The 22,675-nt window shown below is 43.6% G+C and overlaps 1 protein-coding gene across 1 annotated transcript in view; it reads right to left on the bottom strand.

The window, feature by feature from the left end:
* Positions 1-417: 417 nt before the first annotated feature.
* Positions 418-22,675, bottom strand: part of SNX16 (sorting nexin 16) — a 32,985-nt gene continuing 10,727 nt past the window's right edge. The window contains exons 3-8 of the mRNA XM_040432536.1: positions 18,931-19,017; positions 18,234-18,382; positions 12,394-12,463; positions 11,880-12,016; positions 8,759-8,875; positions 418-3,430 (exon numbers count right to left, since the gene is read on the bottom strand). Coding sequence (XP_040288470.1) covers positions 3,340-3,430; positions 8,759-8,875; positions 11,880-12,016; positions 12,394-12,463; positions 18,234-18,382; positions 18,931-19,017 — 651 coding nt within the window. The 3' untranslated portion in view covers positions 418-3,339. The remainder of the gene's footprint in view (positions 3,431-8,758; positions 8,876-11,879; positions 12,017-12,393; positions 12,464-18,233; positions 18,383-18,930; positions 19,018-22,675) is intronic.

Raw genomic sequence — 22,675 nt, 5'->3', positions numbered from 1 at the left:
CCCCGGCCACCGCGGTCTGGTACTGGCTGCTGCCCCCGTCGCCGGATGTTTTGATCCGAGCGATGGGGAGATGCAGGTGCTTCCGCATGTAGTTTGTCCCCTTCCGCTTTTCTGCACTGTTGCATTTTTTGCTGCAGAAACACCAGCTTCAGATGTCAGCTGACCGTCTCTGGGAAATATGAAACAACGGACACACAGGCGGTTTTTTTGCTACTGGCGTTTTTGTACATTAGTTGGCATTTTTGGTCTTTCTTGGTTCTTTTCAAATACGCATTTGGCATTTTTCCAGGTGTTTGACAAACCTTCTCTATAGGGGAAAAACAACAACAAAAAAAACATGAAAAACCACGAGGGACATTTATCAAGACTGGCACTCACATATGTCGGTCTTGATCCCTTAGTGGGGTAAATGCCCCTCATAGGGAGAGAGTTATCAAAACTAGTGCAAATGAAAATTGACTTTGTTGCCCCCTAGCAACCAATCAGATTGATTCTTTTATTTTCCAAATGAGCTCTGAAAAATGAAATCTGATTCGTTGTTGGGGGCAACTAAGCCAGGTTTTCCTTTGCACCAGAAATGCACCTGCAAAAATTGCACGAAGCCAAAATAAAAAACGCCAGCGCTTATTCTGGTGGTTATTGTTTTTACAGGTGAAAATGTCAAATTCATATGTGCAGGACCCCTTAGGAAAGGGCGTAGATTTTTCCGCGTTTATGATTTAAAGGGGGTTGTCTTTTTCCTTTTTTTTTTATACAGGTCATCAATATCCGATCGGATGAGCAATCTCATTGAAGTGAATGGGGACGGCGTAGTTGTAATGACACTGCTCACCGTTGCGAGCAGTTAAACCGTGCGGGGAACACAGCGCTCGTATGAGCACTGCGTTCTCTTCAAACCGCTGAGCAGCGGAAGTGCCGGGATCTGGACATCCCCCCCCTATCTGATATTGATGACCTATCCTGAGGATAGGTTATCAATATAGAAAAAAACAGAGAACCCCTTTAAAAGCCTTGGATGAATGCGAGAGCAATATTGGTCAGCAAAGAATCCAGCTGTAATCCAGACATTCAGACTCGATGCTAAGTAAAATCGTCATTTCCAGTTGTACAAAGATTTTTAATGAATAATGAATGGATAAAAATGAAGCTGAATGGATAACAGAGCCAACATCTGAAATGCAGCATTTAACCATTTAGAAGCATACTACTGTTAATAATTACACTGTGATCATTTATGAAGTGTTTACTGGCAAAGTAAAAGATGGGAGATGACTAGGAGTTTTAAGGCTTGTGCTAAAAACAGGTCCAGGTGACAGTGGAGGGAAAGAGATGGAGTTTTTTCGCCCTTTTTGGATCGAAAAAATAAAAATAAACTCTCAGTACGTTTTACTTACTTGTCCTAAAATCTGCCAAAAAAAATAGTCCCTAATAGTCCTCCCTGTCCTCGAATGTCCCCTGTACCTGCTTTAATACACATATGGTATGGAAGCATAAGGATATAATGAGAACAATTCCTTCAAGGGTGTGCTATCAATGTCTGACCGGTGGAGATTCAATTACTGGGACCTCCGCCTCCCAACCAGACAAAGGAGCCACAGCACGAAGCAGAGTGCCGCAGCCTGGAAGGCTAAACCCTCTCCGATTAAACATTGACGATATTGCCTATTCTTATACTATAGTAGTTAAAGGGGTTTCCTTTGATATTGACGACCTATCCACAGGATAGGCAAAAATAAAGCTGAATGACAGGATAGATCATCAATAACAGATTGGTGGGGGCCCAACGCCTAGCACCCACACACCGATCAGATGTTCTGGGTGCCCGCTGATGCTGGAAACTATACAGTGGATGGAAGGATCTGTCTACTGTAGAGTTTGCAGCTCAGTTCCCATCCACTTGAATCAGAGCCGAGCTCCAGTACCCCGGCATGGCCGCTGCACAGTGGACCGAACCTTGTGCTTACAATACCATCCCCGGGGCTGGCCCGAAACAGCGGATCGGTGGGGATCCTTGATTCCCACAGATCTGATATTGAGGACCTATCCTGAGGATAGGCTATCCATAACTAAAAGCCCTTTAAAGAGGTGCCCGGTAAATAAATTATATATATAATTTTATATTATGTCTCAGTAAGGTCAGAATAAAGTATAAAAAAAAAAAGAAAGTTATACACACCTGAATAACCCCTCACTGCTCTTGGAACAGGGGCGGTGAAGGGATCGTGACTAGCTTTTTTTTTTGTTATTTTGACACCCCCCATAGATGATTTTTTTTTATATGTATAATTCCCCTCCCCCCCGGAAAAACCCCTTTAAACCAGAAGAAGGATAAATGATTATATATCATATGAACACACATATACACGAGCGCAGCAGACGCTGCAATTACACCATAAAAGACCAGCTAACTATGGTGCGCGTTGATTTAAATAGTGGGAGCAACTACTTTACCCCAATATAAAATCGGCTGCCTATGGTGTTTGATGAGATTATACATATATCCCCCATCTTCTACGAGTGCAAAATTAAAGAAAAAAAAACAAAAAAAAAAAAATACATTTCGCTCCCCTCTGCCCACGGCGTAAAATATACATGACCAGTCAGGTTCTCTCACTGTATAAATACATTACTTTTGCATTTGGTACATCTAGTCTTGGATTGAGTCTTTAAAATATTGGAAATTCACACAGCTCCGTCTTTAAATAAAAGCAGGCGTTATTTGGAGATATGCAGGGTTGCGATTGTGCTGACAAACCGTATGGTGCCGGTCTTACCCGTCATGTCTGTGCAGAGACTCTGCTTTATTCAGACAGCGGCACACGCACTGGGTTTAGGCAATCGCTATGACAGAGAATTGCCGGGCGCCAGGTGCGTCTCCTATGAATCACTCTAATAATACATCCTATGGTCAGGTTCGGTTATTTGCGGCTTTTTCTTCTGAGCTGCTTTTGATAAAAATAAACTGTTGGCAACGTCCACGGCACTGAACAATTGCTTCACGGGTGTACAAAAATACAGAAATCAAGTCTTGGCAAAGCGGAACATGCCCTTGTGACACTGGTGAGAATAGTGACAATTTCTACAAAAGTGCTTGAGACAGTGCTGCAATCAGATACAGCTAGGCCATTACTGGTATATGGAGAGTACGCGAGTTGTCAGATGGGCCTCAGTTCTAAGACTCCGGCCTATTAGATCCTTAGGTAGGTCAGCCGTCTCCACCAGACTGGTCAATTAGCAGCAAGGACCGCACATCCTTCTCTAGAACTTGATTGTGTAAACTATTTGTGTGGGTCCCCGATAAAGGCCCAGGTATGTAAGGGTCCACAAAACTCAGGCACATCAGACTTCTTCATCGGGGTCTGCCACCTCTGCTACTTCAATCTCCGGCAGGGACTCATTCCAGCAGATCTCATGGTTCTCTTTAAAGGAGCTGAAAACCAGGGTGACAGAAGAGGTCATGGGTTAGATACATACCAACAGAACTTGTCGGCATCCAAAGGTTTCAAGAATTCATCACAATCATACGGCGGAGCACTTCATAGGGAATTTAGCTATGTCCTTTAAACATTAAAAGGTATTGGCCCATCTGGGACACTGATGGCATATCGCTAGGATAGGCCATCAATGTCAGATAGGTGCAAGTCCCAACTCTGGGACCAACACCTATATATAGAACGGGACCAGAAGTGAAGGACAGTGCATCACGCATACACGGCGTCCTCTCCTTTCATCGCTATGGGAGTTCCAAAAATGTGCACAAGCTTGGCTATTTTCGTAAGTCCCATATCGGTGAATGAAGAGTGCACTGTGTAAGCACAGCCATCTCTCCATTCACCGCTATCTCCTTGAAAGTTTATGGCACTACTGAAACACTAGCCTGTCTCAGCAACTCACATAACGCACAATAGCGAGAGAGACACTTTCTGGAGTGCGAAATTAGGAGAAGGGGACCCCAGATGGGAGTCCTGGAGGTGGAGCCACCACCTATCAGTTATTAATGGCATATACTTTACATATGCCATTAATGTAACAGATGGTAAAACCTCTAAGTTTTATCGTGACCCTCCCTTGGGAATGGTTCAATCTGGGAAAGAGGTCCTTGGACAAGAGAAGGTGGTCATTGCCCAACATGAACGATACAGAACTTACATTCTGGTGATACTAATCAGCCCTAACTAATATCCCTGGAGGTACATGTGGCTCCAGAGATTTATAGGATCGCTATGCCTGGAATGTATATAATGGTGTCCATGTAACATGAGCAGGGGGTATAAAAATCTGCATAGGAAAAAGTCAAAAAGTGAAAGCAATCATAAAAAATTCCTCCAAGGTGTCCACAGCCTTTAAATATCCCACATGAAGTCATAAATTCCCCATCAGAAAAATTCCGAATGTGAATAGAATTAGTCCAAAGGTGCAAGACAAGTGCCCATTTTCAAGACAGCTGATCCATAAGTAAACATGATGGATGTGAATCAAGCTTGACCACATGCAGATGCAAAGTTTTGGGATCCAACCGCTTCCTCAAGATGGTGGACTCAGAAAAGTATCTGTGTGCGATCATGCTCGAATTCACCTCCATTGTGCCTTCCTGTGGAATACCAGTCTTTAAAATTGGCACCTGTATAGCACCTTTGTACTCTATTCACATTCAGAATTTTTCCAATGTGGAATTTATAACTTTGTTGTTATGTGGGATATTTAAAGGCTATGGACACCTTTGAGGAATTTTTAGGATTGCATTCTACTAATTTTGGGCTAGAAATGTCCATACAATCCATTGAAAATGTAACAGGACGTTTTGAAATATTTCTTCACTTCTTTATTAAGATGCCGCCCCCCCCCCCCATATGCCCGGGCCCCTCACAGCCGTGTGGGCGTCAGAAGCGACAAGGGTGCTGGGGAGCCAGGCAAGTACAATCTGTGTGAGGGGCCCGGGCGTATGGGGAGGCATTTTAGGGGTTGGATAACCCCTTTAAAGGCTATGGACACCTTGGTGGCAATTTACTCATTTTGGGCTAAAAATCTTTTTTTCAATTGGTCTTTATTAAATATTGTCAGCAGGTTTTGTGATACATGCAGTTTATTAGACTGTCCCTCCTTAGTTCTGTCAGCTGACCTCTCATGTGAAGCCTTATCTCTGATCTCGTTTTTTTTAATAACAGCCAATTGAAAAAAGAATTAGCCCAAGATGAGTAAATTGCTCATAAGGTGTCCATATCTTCACAGCTAAGACGATATCCCGTCAGAGGGAGTGATAACCACAGGTGGTGTATATGTAATAAATTAATCACAGGAAGCAACCTGTTTAAAACGTAGCCTTTAATCTAATATCAACATAAAATAAGAAACTCCCACAGACACACATAGAAACGAACAAAAAAAAAGAAAGATATATCCTTGATGACATAAGAGATAATACTGCAATCGTCCAGTGGCACGGGTCAATGATAGACGAAGTGGACAGTCATGGATACTGATCTGTCCCTAAAGCTGACCCTAGACTTGATAGCCCTGCCTAAAGACGGAATAGCCGTCCTGATAAGGACGATCCCGTACACAGGAACCTCCTTATGATACCTGGATAGACCCTATAATCCCGGTGAGTCTCTATTAAGGGGCCTGCTCTAGGCGCACAGAAAAAAACTAAACGGATATAGATTGACAGTATGGGGAGCAATGAACCACCCACACTCATGGATGCTGCGTCTTGTGGGTGGACAGTTGCTCACACAGATATGTCATTTAAGGTACACAGACAACCACAGGTGTGATCATCTGTGAGTATGCATCATCAAGTAGGCAATATCGGTGCGTGCCCCCCACACATCAGAAATGTGTGATGTTCATACGCCGATAATCGCCGTTCACATTTGTACAAGCAAGTGTATAGTTGAGATGTGTATACACTCTAGGCACCAGGACCACTGCCTGTAGTGGCATGTATTGTCCCCATTCTATTCATGTATATTAAACCGGTTCATGGACTGTGCATCTATACTGCACAAATTGTCTTTTACCCTGAATCATGGCCCAGGTATTCACATTGGGTCCTCACAATTGTATCATAATGATGATGTTTTATCCATCTCACTGGACCCGATTTTGATCACAACATGATCTGTGTATCACAAGCATTTGATTGCTTTAAACTGTACTTGCCGAGCCACGTGATCGGAGGTGACTGGCAACGTCATCAGGCAGCGTCCTGACACTATGCTGATGACGCAACGTCTGCTGGGCCATGTGACCGGGTGCCGCCAGTGACGTCATTAGCGACGTCTGGGATGCCGGCTGCACATTGTAGGACACGAGTAGGATTAGGTCCGCCCATAGCAGTAGGGTACACCCCCTGTGGGTGTAACGGGGCGGCATCGGCACATAATACATAGCAGATGTGGGGGTGGCCTCAGCCACTCAGTATGACAGACACGCCCACTAGAGGCGTGATTGAGTCATAGGCTCACCCCCAACATTACTCACTAAGCGCGGGCTATTTAAACCAGACAGGCTTCCCTGCATGGCGACCTCACACGCAGGACCAGTGAGGCACCGTTACCTGTGAGTTCCACGGAGGGCTTCTCTTCCTACTTACTAAAGGTTGGTGTGCATGGCCTTATCTGGCTATTAACTATGATTTCTTCTGCCCTAAACAGTGTATACACGGGCTATGGTTGGAGTGACAGAGAACTTACTAACTCCATAGACAGCCTGGGGCCTATTAGACTGCATCCGGACACGCAAGTAGTATCTGGTTACTTGTTTGCCATGCTTTTCATACATGTTATCACACATATGTGGCCGCCTCTATAGGTCGTTACTCTGTTTACCTATGTGGGAACTATACTTGCATGAGCCTGTATATCTGTGTGGTAATCTGCAACTCATGCTCTATACACACTAAGGCAAGTGATTTACTCATGTAATGTCCCCATGGTCCTCTAATATGGTCCTTGTATCTGACCGCTTAATAGCTATCTACTAACTGAACTTAATGAGACCAGTAAATGATCTGGTCTAATCGTGTCATCATAATTGAGGACTCTGCTGACTGCTCCGTTACCTCTTATTGATGCCAAAAATAGCATTGTACTTATATATGTCCCCTGAGGAACCCGAAAATCAATTAGGGTGAAACGCGTTGGGACACTGGCACATGATTGCATGCCACTACAGGCAGTGGTCCTGGTGCCTAGAGTGTATACACATCTCAACTATACACTTGCTTGTACAAATGTGAACGGCGATTATCGGCGTATGAACATCACACATTTCTGATGTGTGGGGGGCACGCACCGATATTGCCTACTTGATGATGCATACTCACAGATGATCACACCTGTGGTTGTCTGTGTACCTTAAATGACATATCTGTGTGAGCAACTGTCCACCCACAAGACGCAGCATCCATGAGTGTGGGTGGTTCATTGCTCCCCATACTGTCAATCTATATCCGTTTAGTTTTTTTCTGTGCGCCTAGAGCAGGCCCCTTAATAGAGACTCACCGGGATTATAGGGTCTATCCAGGTATCATAAGGAGGTTCCTGTGTACGGGATCGTCCTTATCAGGACGGCTATTCCGTCTTTAGGCAGGGCTATCAAGTCTAGGGTCAGCTTTAGGGACAGATCAGTATCCATGACTGTCCACTTCGTCTATCATTGACCCGTGCCACTGGACGATTGCAGTATTATCTCTTATGTCATCAAGGATATATCTTTCTTTTTTTTTTTTTGTTCGTTTCTATGTGTGTCTGTGGGAGTTTCTTATTTTATGTTGATATTAGATTAAAGGCTACGTTTTAAACAGGTTGCTTCCTGTGATTAAATCATAAGGTGTCCATAGCCTTTAAAGAAGGACTTAATAAAGAAGTGAAGCAATATTTGGAAGCCTCCTGTTGCATCGTCTTTTATTTAATTTATTGGGGACATGAAAACAGCGCATAAAAAAATCTATGGCATTGTAAGGGTACATTCATAGGTGGAAAGTCTAATGCACAAATGTCTGTCTGTAGCTTGTAAAACAAAACAAAAAAAAAAAAAAAACACAACGACGACGAATAGAACAGATTTTCAGTTGCAGAAATTTCTCAAAAAAAAAAAAAAATCTGACATATGTGAATACACCAAGATGCATTTGACTAAGTGCAGATCTATAAATTCTATTGCCAAGGCTACTTTAATATTAGCGTTTTTTTGCGACCAAGTCGTGGATCTGCAAAAACGCTTCCGTTACCATAATACAACCGCCTGCATCCGTCATGAACGGATGTGGTAGTATTATGTCTTCTATAGCCATGACAGATTCGTCATGAACTCCACTGAAAGTCAATGGGGGACGGATCCGTTTTCTATTGTGTCAGAGAAAACGGATCCGTCCCAATTGACTTACATTGCGTGTCAGGACAGGACAGATCCGTTTTTCTCTGCACCACAACGCGGACAGAAAAACACGGACAAAAAAAGGCATTTTCTATTATAGTGCCGGAGATGTGCGATTCGCAAATTGCCGGTGTCCGTGTTTTGCGGATCCGCAAAACACTTAATGGATGTGCGAATGGACCCCAAGACGGATCTTAATATTGGAATTAAAACCGCTAATGTGAAAGTAGCTTAAACGTACTTGTCTGCAGAGGCGATATAATGCACTTCTTCCTTTATGAGAGCTAGCTGTACAGTTCTCCCTATGAAGGGTCAGGGACCCAGGACAAAAAGCAGCTTAGCAGCAACAGATCTGTTTCTACGCATCAAAACATCTTACCCATTGTCTGCGGAGGCCACCTGATCCGCTTCTATGGCGGAGGACTCCACCTCGCCACTGCACTCGCTCTCTTCTCTTGAAGGTCTGCGCGCCTCACCAGGCCCTGTGCTCGATTCCCTAAGAAGAAACGATTTATGTACTCTATGCGGAATTATTTAGGACAGACAAATCGAGGTAATAGAATATTACAATATTAGGTAGACTCTACTACAAGTATTCTTACTTCCATGAAATATTCAATATGTTTACTAATGGAATTTCTACCATTAAAACCAGAACGGACGCAAAATAAATAATTTCGGCTCCAAGCAGGCTACAGACAACCTAACGGTACATGGACCTAGTAGATTCATTTCTATATGTATGTTTTATAATGGTTGAGGCTCTATTTTCGCATACAAAGGTCTACATTCCCTAAATAGACACAGTTAAATGATGAATAGGAGCTGAAATTCTGGGGAAGCTTACCGTATACGTTTTTTATTATTCAGTTAAATGTATAAACAGTATGCAGTAAGCGCCCTCTAGTGGTCGCAGCAGGCACATCTTATTCCTACTGTCTCTCGAGAACGCGGTGTCCCCGCTATATTCCGCTAAACTCTGCCCCCTCTGTTTTTTTGTTTAAAAGAACAGCAGAATGAGGCAAATATTCACATATATATGTGGAATAAAACATTTGTGCAAAAATTGGCAGCTTTTGTATGGCAAATAAATGACTGTATTTAACAATTTGGGCTTTTCATAGATTAGAAAGACAAATCACTTTTGCATTCAACAAAAGACAGTAGATGGATTTAAAGGGGATATCTAGTTCGTATATCCTGTAGCTACTTATTTTGGGCCACTAATGGCTTTGGGTCCTCATATCAGCAATTCAGTATTAGATTGAAATTTAAAGGGAATGTGTCATCAGAAAATGATCTGCTGTTTAAATCACTTTATGTTTGACATATTTTAAACAATTTTTTATGTTATTTTTAATTTTCCATGTCACTTTTTATATTTAAAACTAAAACCAAAAATCCTGAAGTTTTCGCACTGGCCACTACGTCTAATAATTGGCGCCACTTCTTGGATTGTACAGATCACTTTACTGCAGTTAACTCATTCTAATCCTGCCTGTAATGATATCACCTCTGTGTATAGATAAGAGAGGGTCCTCACAATACAGGTGAAACTCGAAAAACTAGAATATCGTGCAAAGTTCATTTATTTCAGTAATGCAACTTAAAAGGTGAAACTAACATATGAGACTCATTATATGCAAAGTGAGATATTTCAAGCCTTTATTTGTTATAATTTGGATGATTATGGCTTACAGCTTATGAAACCCCAGTCTCAATTTTGAGGTCCCCTTTGCTCAGGGGGTATGGGTTAATTAGCTGACTAGAGTGTGACACTTTGAGCCTAGAATATTGAACCTTTTCACAATATTATAATTTTAAGCTGCATTAATGCAATTCCTTTAATTTGCATTACTGAAATAATTGGACTTTTGCACGATATTCAAATTTTTCAAGTTTCACCTGTAAGTGATTGTCAGAGCTCATCTTTCCTTGTACAATGACCTCTGACAGGTCACAGAGCATGCCCAGAAAACTCTCCATGGAAGTCAGTGAGGTCCCCTCCTGACCATTGTGTCTATGGCCCATGGGGCTGCTGCCATAAAGCAATTTTAATGCTGTGTAAATGCAGCTCAGGCAAGATGGCCGCTCCCATAATCATGTTCAGGAAAGAAAAGTAAAAAAAAACTACAACCAGAAAATAAAAACAGATAAAAAAAAAAAAAAAAAAAAAAAGAGATTTGTTACTATCTGGGTGTAACTGGCATATAACATTTTTGGTGACACATTTCCTTTAAATCAGTCGGTCTTTGTAATGTATTCGCATGCTGGATCCACCACAGAGAGAGCTACTGTACCAAACCTTTTCAGTTTCATTTTCATATTTCCGGCTTGATATGAAATTGCTTACTGATCAGTTGCTGGGGACTCACCATTATACCAGTTTTTAAAGGGATTTCCCGAGTGTTCATAAGGGTTCTCTAGGAATGATTTAAAGTGGCCACCAACGACCTGTCCTACAATGTCAGCAGGGCTGGTTTCCACGACTTGCAGTGCTGTCTAGGGGGGTGAGAAGGCTGGGCCTCACTATAGATGGTAATGGTGTGATCCTGCCTACGATATGCCATCATGGCTGAGCAGCCTGACAGGGCCAGAGCGTGCAGCGAGGCCCTGCCCCCTTACCTCCTAGGCAGGTATGGAAGTGAAGGCAACTAGTCCTGCTCACATTCTAGGATATGTTGCTGGCGGGCATTTTAAATAATTCCAGAAGAACCCCTTTAATATTGACGACCTATCCTCAGGATAGGTTCTCAGTATGTGTTTGGTGGGATTTTGACACCCAGGAACCCCGCCAGTCAGCTGTTTGAAGAGGCCAACCACCGATCAGATACTGGTGACCTAGCATGAAGGCAGACCATCATTATTAAACACTTGAACAACTCCTTTAAGTAATATTTAGATCCAGGGGGCATGTATTTTTCAGACTGCTTCATTTCCAATTCCTCCATACAGGAGGAAAACGGCATGTAAAACTAACTAAGGCTACTGTCACATCTGAGTTGTGCTGTCCGGTTTTGAGATCCGGCAGAGGCTCTCAAGACCGCAGCACAACGCTTCAGTTGTCCCCATTCATTGTCAATGGGGACAAAATGAACAAACCGGAACAGTGTGCACCAGAATGCATACCGTTCCGGTTTGTTGCATTTCCATGCAGCGTTCTTTTTGTGGGGCATGGGAAACGGAAGAAGCGTATCAGACACTAAAAACCATGTAAGTCAATGGTGCCGGATCGGTTTTTTTCGGACATGAAAAAAAAAACTGATCCGGAACCCATTGAGTTACAATGGTTTTAATGCCGGATCCGGTTTTCTTCATTTTCGATATAATACAACCGCATCAGTTTAGAATTAATGCAGCCGGTTGTATTATTATAACAGAAGCGTTTTGCTGTGGTTTTGAGATCCCACGCCGGATGTGAAATCCAGACAGCAAAAGCGCAGTTGAGAAAGTAGCCTGAACATTTTCAAATGTGGGATTGAAAAACTTGCTATACTCACTGGATCCGGCTTTCTAGCGTCTGGATGTGCAGCTGCTTTTCATTTAAAAGCTTTTTCAAGGCTTCAAGCTCCTTCTGCTTCTCAGCAAGATCCCTTTGAAGTCTGTAATTCGTTTCTTCTAAAGTCTCACAAAAAGCCTGGACACAAACAGATACACAAACACATGGTCAAACTTTGCAACGAGCCTCCGGCTGCCTTCACATCTGCGTCAGAGGCCTCCGCTGTAGATTACGCCAAAGAGGTCACAAAAATAGCGCCACATGATGGAAACCCGTGGGACCCCGGTATAGTCAATGGGATACATCAGGTGCTGTTTGTGACATGATGCGTCAAATATTTTCATTGCCGAACCACCAAAATAAGAAAGCAGATGTGAACACAGCCTAAAGCTGATAAAAAAATAAAGTACTTAGAGGAGCTTGTTGCTAATGCCAGGGGGGTAAAAAAAAAAAAGAAGACAAAAACAACTAAGAAGAACAATGGAACACACAAACGTGTATTTTCATTTCCTCACCCTGCTCTCTTCCAGGCTATCAAAAGGTCCAGGCGGCTCATCCAGACACAGAAATAATCTCACAGGGGCGCTGAAATCAAAATATGCTCTTTAAGAAGCTTTCCAGACAGTTCAGACAGTATATATTTATCTCCGAGCTCATTCTTACACTTAACCCCTTCAGGACCGGGCGATTTTCCATTTTTGCGGTTTCGTTTTTTACTCCCTGCCTTCCCAGTGCCACAACTTTTTATTTTTCCGTTCACATAGACCTACGGGCTTGTTTTTTGCAGGACAAGCTGCATAGGATGTAATGGGAAGCTGGACGGAAATGGGGAAAAAAATGCAATTCTGCCACAGTTTTATGGGTTTTGTTTTTTGTTACAACGATAACATTTGCATAGTTTTCCATGCGTTTTAATACTGAAAATAAATAAATAAAAAATTTGGGAAAATATTTTTCTTTTTATTGCCATATTCTGACCATATAACTTTATATTTATGTCTACGGAGCGGTTTGAGTGCATTTTTGCGGGGCGATCTGTACTTTTCAGTGATACCTCTTTGGGATGTGTATGACTTTTTGATCACTTTTTATTACTTTTTTGGGGGAGGTGCAGTGACGGAAAAAAATTGCCAATTCTTTTTTTTCCATTGCGCCATTTGCAATATATATTTTTATAATGCTGTTCTGTCACCTGCAGGCATGTATTGGAAAATACCAGTGATAGACCAGAGCCTGCCTGGCCTATCACTTCAAATTTAACAGATTCCCCGATCTCAGTACACCGGAACATGGCTCCTGCATTTTTGACGACTGACAGTCTGCATTATAGTCCAGAGCTGCATTCACAATTCTGCAGGCTTACAGCAAAAAAAAAAAACCACACCATTCCTTGCTGTAAATAGTCAGCACATATCCTGTTCAAGTAATTTTCATTCTGTTAAAGGGGTTGTCTCACTTCAGTAAGTGGCATTTATTATGTAGAGAAAGTTAATACAAGACACTTTCTAGTGTATTGCGATTGTCCATATTGCCTCCTTTGGTAGCTGGATTAAATTTTTTCCAGCACATTATACAGTGCTGGTTTCCATAGTTACGACCACCCTGCAATCCAGTAGTGGTGGCCATGCTTGCACAATATAAAAAAAAAAAAGCTCCAGCCTATGTGAGCTCCCACGGTCCCGGCCACCAGAGAGGCCGGCGCTTTTTCCTATATTGTTAAAGGGCTTCTGTCACCCCACAAAACTCATTTTTTTTTTTGGGATAGTTATATTCCTTATAGCGCGATATAGGAGAATATAATAGTCTTACTTACTTTCATGCGGCCGATTCTTTAGAAAACAAAGTTTTATAATATGTAAATCAGGGCTCTACCAGCAAGTAGGGCATCTACTTGCTGGTAGCCGCAGCAGAAAACCGCCCCCTCGCCGTGTTGATTGACAGGGCCAGCCGGGATCTCCTCCTCCGGCCAGCCCTGTCAGTATTTCAAAAATCGCGTGCCTCTGGTCATTCGGCGCAGGCGCTCTGAGATGGAGGCTCGTCTCCTCAGCACTCCCTCAGTGCGCCTGCGCCGATGACGTCTTCTCTTTCGGTGATGTCATCGGCGCAGGCGCACTGAGGGAGTTCAGAGGAGACAAGCCTCCTCATCTCAGAGCGCCTGCGCCGAATGAACAGAGGCGCGCAATTTTTGAAATACTGACAGGGCCGGCCGGCGGAGGAGATCACGGCTGGCCCTGTCAATCAACACGGCGAGGGGGCGGATTTCTGCTGCGGCTACCAGCAAGTAGACGCCCTACTTGCTGGTAGAGCCCTGATTTACATATTATAAAACTTCGTTTTCTAAAGAATCGGCCGCATGAAAGTAAGTAAGACTATTATATTCTCCTATATCGCGCTATAAGGAATGTAACTATCCAAAAAAAAAAAAAAAAAGAGTTTTGTGGGGTGACAGAAACCCTTTAAAGCACGGCCGCCGCTGCTGGATTTCACGGTGGCCGTAACCATGGAAACGAGCAGTGTATAATGTGATGGAAAATCGAATCCAGCCAGCAAAGGCGACAATATGGATAATCACAATACATTAGTAAGTGCCTTGGATTAACCTTCTCTACATGATAAAAGCCAAAATACTAAACACAGCCAACTTCTTTTCAAACGATAATGTTCTGTCATTGGTCAGCTAAAATGATTGTTCATTGTTAAGAGTTTTCTGAGACTTTTATCCTCTGTAAAGGTCATCAGTATTTGGTCGGTGGGGGTCCAACACGCAGCATACCCGCCGATCAGCCGTTTGAGAAGGCACCCCCACCGATTAGAAGTGATTACCTATATCTTCAGGATAGGCCATCAGTATCTGAAGTCTCGGAAAACTCCTTTAAATTTCACCTTTGATCAACTTTAGACTAATGTGTATGGCCGCCTTAATGGAGTGCGTGACCACCAGCTTTCTGACAGTCTCCAAAATCAGCCAGCAGAATGGGGAGTGCCTGTCTGCACCTTTAGCAGCAGGTCTGCTCGGTGTTACAATTCAGTCCCATTCACTGATAGCGGGAACAATGACTACTAAGAGTACCGTACATAGCTGTGCCTGGTAGACGGTGAAGGTTGCGCCCCCTTCAAAGGGATGGCAGCTTAAACCCACTGATCTAATATTGATATTGATCCCATATGGACAGACCATAGATTTTAAAGAAATGTAAAATCCCTTTAAGAATAAGGAAGCACAAAGACTATGGGCGCCGGTTTCTAACACATCCATAGTTTAATATGTCCACATTTCCAGACCACGTCTTCACACATCACGGCCTTTATTTTGGGCACTAACGCACAGCGATTATTTTAACCATGTATCTCCGCCTGACTGTCCCCTTTTTAATACAGTAACAGGAGCTGGTGCCACTTTGTAAGTGAACATCCCTGTGAACACTTTTTGGAGGTGCGCTGACGTCCACTTGCTTCCACGGCAGATAAAACTAAACTTCACTTTTCTGCTCGAGCAGTAAACATTCCAGATTCCTGCTCTAAATATAAACCAAACAGCAAAGCCATAAAGGACAGAAGGGATGGGGTCCAGACGTGCAGGCTTTCTGCTGGCGAGGACGGCCGGCACATGTGACGGAGCGGACACTGTACACACATTGTTCAGGGAGAGCGATTCCCACAGAAATCTGCATTTTCTACAATATACGCTGCCAAACGTGTACTGCATCCTTCCCAGTCAGTTACAGAGAGGGAGGCTAGCCCACAGGTCAGGAGAAAGAGCAATTATTCTTAATATAAAGCTCTATTATACCGCCAGGACCACTGAGCGGCATTGTTCTCCACCCAGACAATTCCAAGTGACCTCCTTCACCCTCCGCTGGTGGAGGCCATGCTCCAAACATCAAGCAGGCTGTCGCATAAGCACAGCTAGAAAGACTGGGGCACTGGGCGGCACATGAATCATAGGATCTTCTGATGGGATAGATTGTCAGTGTATTATTTCTTGGTGTTTCTGGTACGTTTTATACTTTTCAGTGCATTTGACCCATGTAGCATCAGGCTGTATGTGATTTCAATGAGGGGTCTGGGTAGCGACACTTATTATGGCATTTACGCCACTGTATATATTTTGGCCACTTTAAGTGTATTTAAAAAGGTCTTTTGTCAGCAGTTTTGTACCTATGACACTGGCTGACCTGTTACATGTGCACTTGGCAGCTGAAGACATCTGTGTTGGTCCCATGTTCATATGTGCCCGCATTGCTGAGAAATATGATGTTTTATTATATGCAAATGAGCCTCTAGGAGCAACGGGGGCGTTACCATTACACCTAGAGGCTCTGCAACTGCCGTGTCCTCTGCACTTTGAATGACATAGCAGGAAGGCGTGATGACTTTTATAATGGCTGGCCCTGTCGATCAAAGTGCAGGGGACATGGCGGTGGCAGGAGTAAAGGCAACGCCCCGGTTGCTCCTAGAGGCTCATTTGCATAAAACATCATTTTTCTCAGCAATGCGGGCACATATGAACATGGGACCAACACAGACGCCTTCAGCTGCCAAGTGCACATGTAACAGGTCAACCAGTGTCTTAGGCACAAAACTGCTGACAGATGCCCTTTAATCTGCCTGTTTTTGTCCATTTGAATAAAGTCATCATTTGCGTTATCTAATTTATTAAAACCGCAGTAGGAGAGAGCAGTGGCCTTGAAATACCAGATGTCGCTCATGGGTAAGAGTATTAAAAAATAAAATAAAAATAAAATAAAAAAAGTCAGCAATGACTACCAGTGGTTAAATGAGGCAGCCTTGTACTGGGTGGATAGGTTTACATTGTTGTGTAGGTCTTATGATCAGCGATTATCCCTAGAGCAGAACCTGTCCAACAACTCCCAAATTAAACAGGATCTGCAAGGCGTGATATGTAATTAAAGTGGCGACAGGAGTAATGGGGGAGAGTTTTCAGTACAGCAGTATATTGTACGGTGTGCTAGTTTCTCTCCAAGGGAACGTTGGGTAAATGGGGCGACTAATTTCTCACCAGGATGCAACGATTGCAATCCTTCTTGATAAATCTGCTGCTATTGTTTTACGACACTCTTCTAGTTTTGTTTACAAAGGGTTTACAATTATTGGGAACAAACTGTTTGTTCCAGATAATTGCGGGCTCGGAGGAGGTGAAAGATGCATCTTTATGCAGCAATCCTCTCCTCTCTAGAGGGACTAGATATGGCTACTGGGATCGCCCATCTCCATAGAGAATCATTGTTTCTGGGTAGCAGAGCGCTCTTCACACAGAAAGATCTCCTGCACCGAAATTATGATTTTGGTGCCATCTGGTGAAACCACGCTTTCACCAGATGAATGAAGGTTTGCTCATTCATCAGGTGGTCGGGGGCACCTTTACACAGGCTAGTTATCAGGACCACCTGTTTGTTCAAAGAATCATAAAATTGTGTCCTTTTGGGCACCCTGGGGGTGGTGTCTGCCGTGAATATTGGTTTTTAACCGTATGGAGCAAAACCATGCAGAGGCATCTAGCAAAGAAATAAAGTCCTCCCGAGGGAAACCTCAGATGGACCCTGCATGTGAAGAACCTTAGATAGTGGAGACAAATTTGGTGCAACTCTGAATCCCTATCCACAAAAAAAAAAAAAAAAAAAAAATTATATATATATATATATATATATATATATATATATATATTAATAAATAATAATAATGGCCTCAGGCGATGAAAAATAAAATGACAGTCAACCTCGTGACCGTCTCATGATGTGCGCTGTCAAGAGAAATAAATGTTTGACAACTCTTATATCGCACAGGAAGGGTGTTCTCACCGAGATCTGTAGGGGGCTACTTTCTGTGCAATGTATGGGTGGCCCATGGGGAGCGGTGTACCGTAGGTGTACTGACCTGAGCAGAGCTATAATGTTTCCACGCAGCTCCTGTACTAACATTATAGTTGTGGTTGTACTGTAAAACACCTATGCCATGAAAGAAGATGGGGGTTAATGTTTTCCTCCCGTCCTCAGAGGTTGAGGGTATCTGCTAGCCCGCCAAACCGATTATGCCATAAATGCCTTCTCTTAGGAGACCAGACGTGACTGGACAATTAAGACGTCTCTAAAAGGGAATTTTAGCATTTGACAAAGTATCAGCGGCATTCTGCCCGTCATTATGAAGAAACGGACACCCTACAATTGCTGGAATGAGGTCCCACATGGCTTCCCTGAGCACTGGATTCATAGGAAGTGACGGCTTCGGTTTCTGACGTGCCTGCTTTTACAAAACATAAGTGCAAAAGGCGGAAAGCAGAGAATGTCATTAAATAAAACGAAGAGCATAATTATACCAGTGGAAAAGTCTGACTTACCAGTTCGAAATGTCCTTGTGGGCGACCAAGTTCTGTAAGAAAGCCTGCAGGCCCAGCTGCCTGTCCTCCAGGAAATCATACTCATAATTGTCCTTAAACCAGCGTTTAGGTGGGAGAGCGAGTCGGAAACCGGGGAACATTTCCTTCAGCTACAGGGATTAAAGTGAAAGTGACCAGTGAATACGGTTTGTCTCAACTCAGTGATACGCCATACACTGCGAGACCCCCACTGGCCTTGTGAATGGGGCAGGTACAGGGCTTTAAAGCGCCAGGTATTCTGTGCCAACAGACCTATGAGATGATACGCACTACTATTCGCGGTAATCTGCAGGCAGCATGTTATAGAGCAGGAGGAGCTGAGCAGATTGATATACAGCTTTGAGGGGGAAGAAAAAAAATAAACAAAAAATAAAATAAATAAAATGTGTAATTTATCGGCTATCATTGATGACTAAAAGCATTTGTGGTGGCTGCACTGCATTTTGTGGTGACAGGGTCGCTTCAAGCAGGTCTAATAATGCTTGATGAATAGTATGCACTCCCAATGCTATTGCAGGTCCGTCTCTTATATCCTCAAGTTGTGAAGAAAAACAATCAAAAAAAAAAACTTGCATTTTGCTCAGCTCACAAAATAATTTAATTGCTGTAAAAACAGATAGAGCGACAAGTGACATTATCCTTACTCCACAGAACTTACCTTGTCATTAAGCCTTGAAAAATCTGTGTATCTCCGGAAGACCACCCAGCTCTCGTCCGGGCTTCTTCTAACTAGAATCTTATATACCTGTCAGTTAAAAAAACAGCCTTGAGGTATTCCAATAGACAAAATGTGACTTTGGTTGCAGCAAAAAAATTTGACTATTTTCACAATCAGTGATGTGTATAGCCCGCTGTACGGGGTCGCGACCTGTAGTCTAGCTTTAGACTGCTGGCCGAATAGTCTCAGTTCCAGCACAAGGAGGCAGCTGTAACTGGGCACTAACGTGAGAAAGGCAAGGGAGCGCAATGTGAGGGTCATCAGTTTTCCAAGACTTTAATACTGATGACCCATCCTCTGCATAGGCCATCAGTATCTGATCTGTGAGGGTCTGACACCCGGACCCCCACCAATCAGCTGTTTGAGAAGACAGCAGGGCTCCTGCAGTTTATCAAGCACAGCGCCGTACATTGTATAGCGGTTGTGCTTGATATTGCACACAGCCTCATTCACTTCTATGGGACGGAGCTGCTCCTAGTCTACGTGACTGATGAACGTGTCGTCACAGGCCTACGAAAAGCTGAGAGAAAGCCACAGCGCTACTGCAAGCACCGGTGCCTTCTCAAACGGCTGATTGGCAGGGGAACCGGGTGTTGGACCCCCACCAATCAGATACTGATTGCCTAACTAGATAGGTCATCAGTATTAAAATCTCGGAAAACCCCTTTAAAAAGGTGGCCATATGCATTAGTCTAAAGTTGATGAAAATGGGCGATTTGAACCAAAACCAATGTGAGTTGGTTGAAATTTAACATTGAACGTGGTTTTTAACTGAAACTGGTGCAGTGACACCAAATTTCCTTCTGCTAAGTACCTGGAAATGGTCCAGGCAGAGACAGGGGTGTGTGATGAAGATGGCCCATGACAAAACTGTGGAAGCTGCTCATGATTGTCGGCAGATGGTGGTTTGTCTCAGGCATCTAAAGCCTATTACCATGTGTGCATGCCCTCACATAACCACTGCTACCAAGACCTCCTGACAGCTAGGTCAGAACAGCCTGGATGGCGGGCAATGCAATTCACTGAAACAACCATCCTGCTTCTCTCAGTCCCACGATGCTTCCCTTCTCAAAGTCCATCAACTGGGCAAAATGCGTTCAAGTGCATGGTAGAGGCATATTTACTGTCACGGACGTTCCCGCGACAGGTGGCAGGAGATCGGCGAGACTAGCAACACGTGGTTTGATCTGACAGGTTTTCCCTGTGGATCAATAGGCGTCTGTTTCTGGTATGGCAACATCTCTTGTCTCAGGTGTGGCTATTAGGGTCATTTAACCTTCCTTATTTATAGTTGCTTCTCCCACTATGCTGTGCGGTTTATAGCTTCTGTTTGTATCTTTGGATTGCTGGTGTGTGGATCTTGGCGGAGTTCCTGGTGCTTCCATTGATACTTTGTAGTTAAGTCTTACCTTTCCCTTCTGGTATTTTGTTTGGGTTCTGTGTGTTGCTTTTCCCTATTGTTTGTATTAGGCCTGAAGGAGACTCCTGTTCTTCCTTCCATTTGGATGAACAGGTAGTCTCGTCCCTGCCATTAGTACCAGGGTCCTATAGGGTTAGATAGGACTATGTATTCCTGTGTATGTACACACCTACCTCTGGGGTCCGTTTATACTGGTAGTCAGTCAGGATCTTGGCTATGTTTTACTAGGAGGTGTCTTTCCTTCCCTCGTTTTCAGGCCTGATTCCCCGTTTCCCTTCCCTCTTATGCTCGGTGTGGTGTATCCCTCCTACACCGAAGCGTGACATCTACCAGTCTAGAGTGTACTTCAGTCTCTTGTGTGCAACAGACTAATGGGTCCTACAGGAGGTGGCCACGCTATTAAAATATATAGCAGAATTTTTCAGGGGTCATGCGACCAAAGCGTGGCTTGAATCACCTACTGACTAACTTTTTATTTTTAATAAATAAAACTTATACTTTTATTATGGCTATTTAAAAGTTAACACTCTAAATTAGGTTTAAAAATCCTCAGGATGAGCGGTGAGAGCTGGTGTATAAATTTTGTATACCTCTACTCCGTATACACCACTGGATGGGATAGCCCCTGATACGTTCTCAGGGCTTACCCAAATTCCTAAACCTTTATAGCAACTTTATGTTTAGTTGCATTTGTGTCTCTGCTATGGAGACTCACTACGCTCATCTGACTCTAAAATGTAAAGTGCTCCTGCTTCCCTACATGTTTCGCCGAACCTTCGGCGTCCTCAGGGGATATGCAGGTTTGCAATGGAGGGGGGCGGTCCCTAGATTATAAGAGGCGCTAGATTATAAGAGTTCGGTTTGGGGGGGGGGGCGGGGGGGTCGGGTGAAAGCGGCCAGTCCGAGCTATACTCTCACTGAATGGCGTGACTATACGCCAATCATATTTGCTTCCGTTATCCACGTCACCTGGTGACGTATTCTCAGACACTCCCATTTTCATGCGTCACTTCCACTTCCGCCCGTGACGTGGACGGGCCTCCGATTGGATTCTTCACCAGTCTCTATGTGATTCCAGTACGGGGGTGTCTGCGTCATCAGTCCTTTGCTGATGACGCCCATCCTCGCATCAGGCGCTTGATGCGAGGATGGGAGTCATCAGCAAAGGACTGATGACGCAGACACCCCCGTACTGGAATCACATAGAGACTGGATTCTTCACCAATCGGAGGCCCGTCCACGTCACGGGCGGAAGTGGAAGTGACGCATGAAAATGGGAGTGTCTGAGAATACGTCACCAGGTGACGTGGATAACGGAAGCAAATATGATTGGCGTATAGTCACGCCATTCAGTGAGAGTATAGCTCGGACTGGCCGCTTTCACCCGACCCCCCCCAAACCGAACTCTTATAATCTAGGGACCGCCCCCCTCCATTGCAAACCTGCATATCCCCTGAGGACGCCGAAGGTTCGGCGAAACATGTAGGGAAGCGGGGGCACTTTACATTTTAGAGTCAGATGAGCGTAGTGAGTCTCCATAGCAGAGACACAAATGCAACTAAACATAAAGTTGCTATAAAGGTTTAGGAATTTGGGTAAGCCCTGAGAACGTATCAGGGGCTATCCCATCCAGTGGTGTATACTGAGTAGAGGTATACAAAATTTATACACCAGCTCTCACCGCTCATCCTGAGGATTTTTAACCCTAATTTAGAGTGTTAACTTTTAAATAGCCATAATAAAAGTATAAGTTTTATTTATTAAAAATAAAAAGTTAGTCAGTAGGTGATTCAAGCCACGCTTTGGTCGCATGACCCCTGAAAAATTCTACTTCAGTCTCTCACTCCAGACCCCATACACAACACAGCAATAAAAACTACATTCAAACAGAAATACACATTAGTGCCGTACGATTCCAAAAAATCCTTATATGAAGTATAAAAAGATGACCAAGATTTTTAAAGCAGGTCTGACAAGTTTACAGCCAGGCTAAACCTTATCCATAGTTCCAACACAATCCACAGATGGGAAGATCATCTACATGTATAAAGGGAAGCATTGTCCCCACAGCCGCCGTGTTAGACTCCTGGAAATTACCTGGAAGTAACAACGTTTTATAACATAGGTAAACCCCTAGAGAAGAGTGAATAAATGGCATTGACTTCTGCCAAGTGACACAGCATAAATTGGATGAAATACATGACTATAAGAACTCCCAAAAAAACTATGCAGGGATGCTCTAGGGCAGTGGTGGCGAACCTATGG

Source organism: Bufo bufo, chromosome 5 (genome assembly GCF_905171765.1).
Source record: "Bufo bufo chromosome 5, aBufBuf1.1, whole genome shotgun sequence".
Classification (NCBI taxonomy): Eukaryota; Metazoa; Chordata; class Amphibia; order Anura; family Bufonidae; genus Bufo; species Bufo bufo.
This window is presented reverse-complemented; position numbering and strand designations above follow the sequence as displayed.